Source organism: Chrysochloris asiatica, unplaced genomic scaffold (assembly GCF_000296735.1).
Source record: "Chrysochloris asiatica unplaced genomic scaffold, ChrAsi1.0 scaffold00282, whole genome shotgun sequence".
In the NCBI taxonomy this organism is placed as follows: Eukaryota; Metazoa; Chordata; class Mammalia; order Afrosoricida; family Chrysochloridae; genus Chrysochloris; species Chrysochloris asiatica.
In genome coordinates this window covers 2,749,841-2,760,707 of record NW_006408800.1, presented here as the reverse complement: position 1 = coordinate 2,760,707, position 10,867 = coordinate 2,749,841, and the positions used below count along the sequence as shown (strand labels likewise).

General features: G+C 39.1%; 1 protein-coding gene across 1 annotated transcript in view; it reads right to left on the bottom strand.

The window, feature by feature from the left end:
• The window catches only part of LOC102815532 (ATP-binding cassette sub-family A member 13-like), an 857,870-nt gene that overhangs the window by 433,934 nt on the left and 413,069 nt on the right, over window positions 1-10,867 (bottom strand). The window contains exons 37-38 of the mRNA XM_006874535.1: window positions 5,146-5,342; window positions 415-572 (exon numbers count right to left, since the gene is read on the bottom strand). Of these exons, the coding sequence (XP_006874597.1) occupies window positions 415-572; window positions 5,146-5,342 (355 nt within the window). The remainder of the gene's footprint in view (window positions 1-414; window positions 573-5,145; window positions 5,343-10,867) is intronic.

The window sequence follows — 10,867 nt, the reverse complement described above, 5'->3', positions numbered from 1 at the left end:
ACAGCAGATGCACTAATGGCTCAGACACAGGAGCAATTATGAAGATGGCTGAGGACCAGGCAGTATTTCATCCTACTGTCTAGAGGGTCACCATGAGTTAAAATCAAATATGAGTGATGGCTCCTCACAACAACAGTTATCATATTTTCATTGTTTTTGTTTCTTGATTGTATCTTTGCCTCCACTTGCACTGAGATTACAAGTACTTGTATGTCTGCTCCCTCTCCACTTCTTTTAAATACTTCCCCAAAGATTGAGAGCAGTGCTCATGGAAGATTCAAAATAAATATCTGTTAATCCCACATGTAAAATGCCATTATTGCATAAAGGTCATAGCTTGTTTCTAATGTCACAAACAGGAAGGAGGGTTTCTGAACGTAACTAGGTCTTGCTCTAAATCCCTGCATTTCGCACCTGCTTTGTGAGCATCAGGTTGAGCCCTTGGCCATACACCTCCTTCAGGCAGAAGGCAGGACTGCAGCACCTGAGCTGCCCCCGCTGCAGGATGGCAATGCAGTCACTGAGCACTTCGGCTTCATCCAGATGGTGAGTTGTAAAGATGACTGTACGACCTGCATCTCAAGAAAAGGTAGCATCAGATCAGCATGGCAAAGGTCCTAGGAAGAGCACAGTGGTCATTTCTTTCTTTTAAATTGAGCCCAATTCTATCAAACTCTATTGATTGATTCTTATCCCAAAAGAAAAAGAGATCGAATGCATTTGTAACTACTCAATTTTAGTATTTTTAATAAAGGGGGAAGATTTAAACATTTTGGACTCTAGTTCATAAGAATAAAAGAAATACGAAAAGAATCTAGAAAGAAACCATAAAACATAGAACCAATATCAACAAGAAGTCAGGTTCACAGCTGCCGGCTCTTGCAGCACATGTTCCAAGATCCTCTGAGGAGAAAGCAATACACTTAAGCCCTAAACTGGGATCAAAGTAGCTTAGATACAGTAACTAGAGATACCCTGCAATTCAAATGGTATATTCCCTTACAATAAGAAAGTCTACACATACACGCCAACTCAAACAGAAATTCTTAAGGAATTTAGATTAATTTTACAAATCAGTGATGGCTGATTAGTGGATATAAGGACACCCAAGACTTATATCTCTGCAGACCTCGAAGGACACGTACTACTTTGCTCTGCCCCAAACATTGCTTTACTGTTTCTTCTCCAATCCAGATGTTGATATTTTACCCGGTTTTCTCTGAAAGTTGGCGCTGCGGGTTAATGTGCTAAACTACAAAGTCATTTGAACTGCAAGGGTGGCAAGTCAAGCTCACCAACAGCTTCTTGGAAACCCTATACAGGGTTGCTATGGGTCAGAACCAACTTGACAGCACTTAACAACAACAGTAATGATGAAGATGATGATGATAAGCGGTCATTGACTGAGCACCTCATATATATGTGTTGTTATTGTGTGCCAACAAGTCGATTATGACCCACAAGACCTATAGGAAGGACTTCCATGAATGTGATCTTTCAGGACACAAACTACCACATCTTTTTCACACATATACATACAAATACACGTTTACTCTGCAAATTACTGCATGATACAATTGTCTCCATTTTGCAAATGAGACTATGAAGCTCCGGAGAATTTGATCATTTCTCTAGGGTAGCATAAGGAGGACTGGAGCAAGAGTGTGATGGACTGCACCAATTCAGTTGCTTTGTGTTAATTTGCTCTGGTGTCTTATTCTTTATTTTTCCTTAAAATGGAGACATAAAGACACTGGTGGTGGTGGTCATTATGTGCCATGGAGTCAGTTCCAACTCATAGCGACCCTGCACAGGGTTTCCGAGGCTGTAAATCTTTATGGGAGCAGAAAGCCTCATCTTTCTCCCACGGAACAGCTGGTAGTTTCGAACTGCTGACCTTGCAGTTTGCAGCCCTATTGGTAACCAGAGCTCCCTGCCAAATTCAGAGATCAGCATATTGCACCAATGTAACTCAGTATTGTACAGGTTAAATCCCTGGTAGATGGATCCACAATGTACTGGTCTTCTGAAGGAAAAATGTCTTTCTATCCAGCAGGAAATATTTGTTTTGCAGTCTTTACATATATTTCATAAACTTCTCTCACAATTACTTGGCAGTTTGGAGCTGTTAGCAGAAATGGCTACACACTTTGATTTTTGGAAATGCATATTTTAAATACCACTTATGTCCTATTGATTTTGTACTTCAATCTGTTCATGGACTTTTCCAAAGGTTGCTACATTATTGTTAGGTGCATCCAGTCACTTTCAACTCACAGCTACTCTATTTATAAGAAATGAAACGCTGGCCCTCTCTATCAATGTCTAACAACTGTTGCTAGGTTTCAGCCTGCTGTTTCAGCCACAGTACCATTCCATCTAGTTGAAGATCTTACTCTTTCTCACTGATCCTCTAAATTACCAACTATGATATCCTTATGCAGGGACTAGTCCCTCCTGATAACGTGTCTAAAAAATATAGGACACAGTCTAGCCATCCTGCTTTTTAAGGAGAACTCTGGTTGTACTTCTTTCAACATAGATTTGTTCTGAAAGTCACTGGTGTCTTTAATATTCTTTACAAATGCCATACTTCAAAGTAATCAATTCATTCATTGCCCAACTTTTGTATGTGTATGAGGCAATTGGAAATACCACGGCTTAGGTCAGACTCAGTCTTCAAAGTGACATCTTTGCTTCTTAACACTTTAAGTATACTTTTTGCAGCAAATTTGCCCAACGCAATATGTCGTTTGATTTCCTGACTAAGGTTTCTATACATAGAGAATCCAAGCAAAATTAATTCTTTCACAACTTCAAAGTTTTCTCCAGTTATCATAATGTTGCTCATTGATCCAGTTATTTGGATTTTTTCTTTATATTGAGATATAATCCATACTGAAGGTTTAGATCTTCATCAACAAGTGCTTCACATCTTCTTCACTTTCAGCAAGCAAGGTTGTGTCATCTGCATATCATAGGTTGTTAATGAGTCTTATTCTAATCCTGCTGCTGCATTCTTCATACAGTCCAAATTTTCAGATTACTTGAAATACTGGTGGCATAATTCCCAGCAAAACATTCCAAAGGAATGCTCCAAAACCAATAAGCATTACTAAATGAAAGCAGACTGAAAGGAGTTATAGGAATATATTTTGGAGAATGCTGTTTGTCCCTAAGACTTTTATTGTATATTGTTTTTCTTTCTGATGTTGCCTTTATGCTGATTACTCAAATGTTCCATCAGACAAAAAAGTAATCCATTTGGTTTACATCTTATCTGCCTTCCTCATCAGCATCAGGGTAGCAGGGAAGTTACTTAGTCTGATTTAAATTAATTTTATCTCAAAATGAAATCAGTCCCTTTAAGCAATTTTTAGTGTTTCTCACAAAAAAAACAAAAAAACACAAAACTTGTTTCTCGGTTTTGCCCCCCAAATTTCTTATTTCCTCCAAATGGAAAGAAGACTGTTTGTGATCTCACAGCAATAGAAAGGGTTCATATCCTCAGGTGCACTGTAGTTTACAGTCTCTGGTGTCTTAGTGATGACTAAAACCAGCTGGGAGTCCTGGTGTGATGCTGTGGGTTAATGCACTGGACTGCAAAGTCAGTTTGAACTGCACGTTTGGTGGTTCAAGCTCACCAGCCACTCCTTGGAAACCCTCTACAGGGTTGCTATGGGTCAGAACTGACTCAGCACTTAACAACAACAATAAAGCCACCTGGTACGGCCCCAACCGCTGTTGTAAATCATTATCATTAATAGTTTGGAAAACAACTCTCAACTGTATCAGCATCCTGGCTGTCTAAGTCTGGTCTCAGATTCGATTGGCTACAGACATTGAATACCTACCCTACATTGCAGCCAGTTCTGAGAGGGCAGCTGCTTTGTCTTGACAGTCTCCCTGGAAGACCCTTCCCCATTCTTAGTGTTGAAGTACACAGGCCATGAGGAAGCACAGGTATACCAATCCTCAGAACACTGTGGTCCTCTGCATTGCACTTTGCGTCAGGAACTCTGCTTTATAAATCAAACACAGCACTGTTGTCTGAGGGACTCTCAATTTCTAGTTACAATTTACGGTCCCAGACCGAGGCCCAAAAAAGCAGAGAAGCCCACATCTGTGTGCTCTACCTGCCTGCTCCCTTCTCTGCCTCTTCCTGCTACAATCTCTCGAAAATCGGAGAACAGAAGGAACAGGATTGTTCTCCTGTTTTCCCTTTGTGACCGACTGGATGCTTTCTTCAATCCTAAGGAGAGAATTTGATGCCCTCAATCCCCTGGGTCCAGCCCTCTATATGTTTGAGCAAGGTTGGGTTTCTTTCTTGTTCTTTCTTTCTGCCTTTCTTTGGTGACAACTCCTAATCTTACTCAAGGAGATGTATGTCTAAGGACAAGGATGAAGAAGATCTTATCCTCAAAAGGCAAAAAAAAAAAAAAAAGTAAAATAACATTTTCTAAATTGACCATGCCATTTAAGTTTCTAAACTAGTTTCATAGTACCAATATTTTTTATTTTTACTATCTCTGACATTTCTTTCAAAATATGAATATTTCTGCACAAAATAAATATAGCAACACTTCCCAGCTGTCAAAATGCAGAAAGTTGTAAAGTTCTAATTGCCTGTCCATCAAATGTCCATGCACATGTGCATGAATGCACTGTTGAGTCAGGTTTCCCAAAACTGAGTTCCAATTATGATCCAATTAACTTGAACAGACTCTGTGGTCACTGGCAAGTCACATGCCCATCTCTTTGCACACACTTCAGTTTCCTTCCTCATCTGGGATAGAGGAGAGTTTGTTCTAAGTGGTCCCCAGGATGCCTCTTTTTATACTCCATCATTCTGGAATGGAACATGGTGTGCATGAACACAAGTTCAACTGAAATGATCTCTTATAACCTACAATGAAAATGTCACTGCAAATTCTATAATATGTATCAAAAATAATGTCAGAAATTCATAGAGTAATAGAGATATTACACAGTGAATATATTTCTGTAAGACTCTATGAAAAAACAGTTTCATTATGAACAAGATAATTTATCTTTTTTGGAATATCAATTGGTTCTTCCCACATGACACCATTCACTTTCCCACCATGTTATGAGAAGAGTAAGGAGAATAATACCAGTGCCTACCTTCTCGATACTTAAGGAGAATATCCCAGATGCTGCGACGGGAACAAGGGTCCACACCACTGGTGGGCTCGTCCAGAACCACAGTATGGCACATACCAATGAAAGCAATGCCAATGGAAAGCTTCCTCTTCATGCCTCCAGAGAGGACTCGGGTTTGTTTGTGTTGGTACTGTGTTAACTCCACAGCCTGAAGAGTTCTGAAACAAGACAAGAGCTCTCATTCCTCTTCTTGAAAACGTTAAGGCTATGCTTCAAATTTCACCCAATGAGCAATGAATTACAGTTACCAAGATGTTTAGAACCCATAAACACACAGGAGACCTAGCACACACACACACACACACACACACACACACACACCCCACAGTACTGCCCTTGTTGATTCTCAGTGTGGAACCACATCAATGGACTAAGTTTAAAGCCAGGTCAGCAGCAGTACCTGCCAAGTATTTTCTGAGAAAATACGTCAGATCTCTCCTCTCTGGAGAAGAATTTCCCTTCTTCCAGTTGTATTCCTTGCCAGAAGATGCACATATCAATAAGACTGCATGTAGAGTAATGGAATGACTATGAACTAGTGTATTCAGAAGGAAGAAAAAGCTTGAGCCTAGGGCCCCTTCAGCATTCACTGGAGGGTGAATTCTTCAATCAAAAAAGTCTTTCAAGAACATTCCACCAGGACTGGAGGAATAGTCATAAACAAACTGTGATATGAAGATGACACAATCTTGTTTGCTGAAAGGGAAGAGGACTTAAGCACCTAATGATAAAGATCAAAGTCTTCAATATGGATTACCCATCAACAATAACAGACATCTTCACAATTGGCCAATAAGCAACATTAATGATGAACAGTGAAAAGACTGAAGTGGTCAAGGATTTTATTTTATGTAGATTCACAATCAATTCCCAAGGAAGCAGTAATCAAAAAATCAAATTCACTGAGCAAATCTGCTTCAAAACGGATCTTTAAAGTGTTAAAAAGCAAAGATATCACTTTGAAGATTAAGGTGAGTATGACCCACGCCATAGATATTTTTTCAATCACCTCATATGCATGTGAAAGCTGTACAATGAATAAGGAAAACTCAAAAAGAATCGGTGCCTTGGAATTACGGTATTAGCAAAGAATATTAAATATATCATGATCTACCAGAAGAACAAACAAATATTTTGGAAAAATACAGCTAGAGACTAGACAGAGAGGTGGAGGAGAATAAGCTATACAACCATGACAAATAAGGGCACAAACAGAACAGTAAACTGTCAGCTGGCCTGATACAGTGTAGTCATTTTTAATCTTTCCAACCAGTGTTCTGGTCAGAATGGCAATCTAACAATCAGTTCTGCTCATCCAGGACTATACACCAGTGAGAGATTACCAAAAAGGTGCAATGTTTCCATGGGTCCCACACCCTCCCAGTGACCAGGAAGTGTGGCCAGCACCTACTCTCACCCACCTGGCTGTTGACACCCTGCTCCCCCTGAGGTGAGATGCATGGCCTCATAGTTTAGGTGCAATCTCACATTACTGGACAGATACACTACCCCCAACAACTGCCCATGCTGGCAGGAACTCCTTCTAGTACAAAGCACCTTGCCACCAGCTGCCTTCTAAGCAGGAATGAATCTGAGCACACCAGGTGATCTGCCCCAGCAGGAACTCATTCCATAACTGGGTGTCCTACCACCCTGCGAATTCCTCCACCAGCAGAGTGGTTTTTGTTAAGTGCCGTTGAATTGATTCTGACTCATAGCAACACAGTATAGAGTTTCCGAGGATCAGCTGGTGGGTTTGCAGTCCCAACCTTGTAGTTTGCTGTCCAGTGCTGATCCTACAATGGCACACCAGGATACCTAACCCAAACAGAATGTCCTTCCCCTTGCCACCTCCACAACACACAGGATCAACACATGTCCCCTCTCCCATTTTCTTCCTTTTTATTTTTTTCCTTTTTCTTTTCTATCCCTTCCCTTGCTTTTGTTTTATTCTATTTCTGGTTTCCTTTTTTCCATTCTTGCTAGCGTCAGCATACGCAGACCCTGGGTTGATCAGTGGCCCTGTGACATGGATGAAAATCCAACCCCAGGGCCCTTCTCAGGATTATGAGCCATGGACCCTGAGGGCCAAAGGAAGTGACCTCCTGACGTCCGGGTTCATTGGTTTTTGCGAACTCACTGGTTGGCTACCTCTGTATAATTTTCTTTGGTCCTAATATTGTTCATTCTATGCTTCTAACTCCAGTAATTGTAGCTTCTCAGAAAATGGTTTCTTTTACAATGCCTCTTTTAATGCCTCCACTGTGTTGGCAGTGCGCGGAGTCCTGGGAACAAATCTTTCTGAGGAACAAGCAATAACCACCTGGGATGAATGTCAGAACTACTCCTTATTTGATTATTCAGTTATGTTTGATATCCATGAACAATAAAGGGTTTGAAACCCCTTTTTAGAGCTGAGGCAGTAAAAGTTACCTCAGATAATTCAGAAAGGCCAGGAACAGGTATATTGGGAATATGACAAAAGGTTTTTAGAGAAAAACTACCCAAGGTTTGTAAATAAAGTGGAATGGTAAATTCTGGGAATGTTGGATTAGAGGATAATAGTGGCAGCCCCATTAAATCACCTCTGAATATAATAAGTTTAACCCAGATGCTCTCCTTCCTCCTGAAAGTATATAGGAATGTGATAATTAAGAACAATGTAGCATTTTAGATATAGATAAATGAAGCCCGGTGCCTGAGATCTTGCTCACAAACAAAAGTTTGCAAAGTGTACAGAAACAGCTTGGCTCCTTTCAGGAACCTTGCTTTATGATAAGTATCCTTGAGAAACCGCACGTCGCTGCTCTAGATCATTTAGGCCTAAAAGTTAATATATAACAGCTTGATTGAACCTTTTTTCTGTAGAAATAAGAATGTTAGATTGTTAAGAAAAACTATGAAAATATCTTAAAAGTTGTTTCGTGAATCATTATGTCCTATTTTGAATGATTAATCACATTTCAGTTCTGTATCCTATCTTATCTAAAGAATCACATCCTCCCTTTGTGAATTACATCCTTCCTTTGTAACAAATCTCTCCCTAAAAAAAAGAATAAAAGACTGAGGTAGAGTTAGATCTGTGTGCAATGCTAGGCAATATGTTTGCAGATCTACCTACCTGCCAGCTTGCATCATATCTGTGTGTCTGTCTTTTTTGTATATATTTCGTCTCTCTCTTTCTCTATCCCTTTCGCCACCAGATCTCCCTTCTTCGTGACACCCACACTTCCTTGTCGAGGCTGAACCCCGACATACGACCTCGACAGTTTCTTGTTTCTTTTTGCCTTTCTCGTCTATCCAAAACCAAAGACAAGGAAGAAAAATCTCCTAAAAGCAGTTTTCCTTTAACTATTTAGCTTTGGGAAAATGAAAATTCAAGACTATGTAAGCTCTGATTTCACAGGAGCATTATTCAAGCAAGAAGACCAGAGGATAATATATTTAAAACTCTGAAAGAAAAGAAAAATGCAACTAAAAATTATATACCCAGCAAAACTGTCCCTCAAATACAATGGTGAAATTAGGCAATTTCCAGATAAACAAAATTAAGTGAATTCATAAAAACCACACCAACCTAACATGAAATATTTAAAGGAGTTCTTCAGATAGAATTAACTACAGATACAAACCTGAGATTAACATATATAACATCACCCCAAACCTGTTCAGATATAAAATAATATATAAACTTAAAAGACAGAATATCAGTAGACAAATCTATAAATTTATGAATGATGATTACAAAGTAAAAAGAATAAATAAACAGTATGGTTATAGAACACTCAAATGGAGAGGAAGTCAAGACAATTTCAAGAAAATATGATGGTGAGTAAAAAATTATCCGCAGCTGGTTATACTAAAACTTCTGTTGGCTGCACTGTCTTATCAGCACTTTCAGTTCAAGGTCACTGAAGTGCAAGTGTGAACACGGACACCTGCAAACAATATTTAGACCAATATTTGAAAAAAGGTAGAAAGTTTCTTTTTTAAAAAATCATTACTGATGATGAGACAAGGATTCACTACTACCAGCCTGAAAGTAAAGAGAAGTGTTTGGAATGGAAACATCCTCAGCCACCAACTAGGAAAAAGTTCAAAGTCAACCATCAGCTGGAAACGGTTATAGTTGATGCTTACAGGATTCTCAAGGGTCAGTATTGGAACACTATCAGGAAAAATGTTCAATAATCAACAGTGCTCGTTACAGTGAGATGCTCACAGAAGAACTGAAACTTAAACTATGATTAAACACAGAAGACTGCTATCCAAGGGCACTGTGATCTTGCATGACAATGTATGTCCACACACCTCTGTCCACATGGGCTGACACTCTGCAGAAACTTTGTTTTGATGTGTTAAAACATCCTTCCTATAGTACTGATCTTGCTCCATTACACTTTCACCTGTTTGGTACCCTGAAAGCAGCCCTTCTAGCACAATGATTCCCCTCTGATGAAGTAAAGACAGCATTTGTGCATTCATGGCTCACAGCTCAGCCTAAAACATTTTCTAGTGAGAGAATACGAAGGCTTGTTGACAGATGGACAAAGTGTATTGAAAGGCAAGAAGATTATATCAGAACATGATGTATTTGTCTTTTCTAAAAGTTGATTAAACTAAATTCTACAGACAGAGTATGGATAATTTTTGATTCACTCTCATAAAAGAGTTTTAAATGTATTCATTTACATAAGACTAAAACAGGGCAGATATCTCACATCATATACAAAAATGAAGTAAAGATAAATCAAAGACCTCAATGTAAAACCTGAAACTATAAGTCAAAAAAGTGGAAGAGGGCAAACTTAGGTGCCCTGTTGTTGTTGTAACATGCCACTGAGTCAGTTCTAACTCATGTGACCCTACCTACAACAAAATGACACACTACCTGGTTCTCACAAATTTTATATTTGATCCCATTGCTGCTACCACTGTGTCAATCCATTTATTGGGGGTCTTCTTTTTCTTTCACCCTCCACTTACCAAGCATGATGCCCTTCTTCAGGGATTGGTCCCACATGTAAACATGTCCAGAGTATGAGAGACCAAGTCTCACCATCCTGGCTTCTAAGTAGCATTCTAGATGTACTTCATCCAACACAGATTTGTTCATGGTTCTTTTAATATTCTTCTCCAACATCATAATTCAAATGCATTAATTCTTCTACAGTCTTACTTTTTCACTGTCCAATGTTCACAGGCATATAAAGCAACTGAAAATACCATGGCTTGGGTCAGGCACACTTTAGTGCTCAAACTGGTATCTTTGTTCCTTAACACTTTAAAGAAGTCTTTTGCCTAATGCCATATGCCATTTGATTTCTTAACTACTGCTTCCTAGAGTGTCGATTATGGATACAAACAAAATGAAATCTTTGACAACTTTTATCTTCTCTCCATTTATTGTTCCAGTTTTGCTTTCTTTCCATTGTGTTGCAATCCTTACTGAAGGCTGTGGTCTTTGATCTTCAACAGTATTTTAAATTTTCTTTGCTTCCGGCAAACAAGGTTGTATCATTTGCATATCACAGGTTGATAATGAGTCTTCCTCCAATCCTGATGCCACATTCTTCTTCATATACTCCAACTGCTGGGATTATTTTAACAGAATATAGACTGAATTGAAGTTGTCAAGGACTTCATTCTTCTTGGATCAACTATCAACACTCAACTATCAACA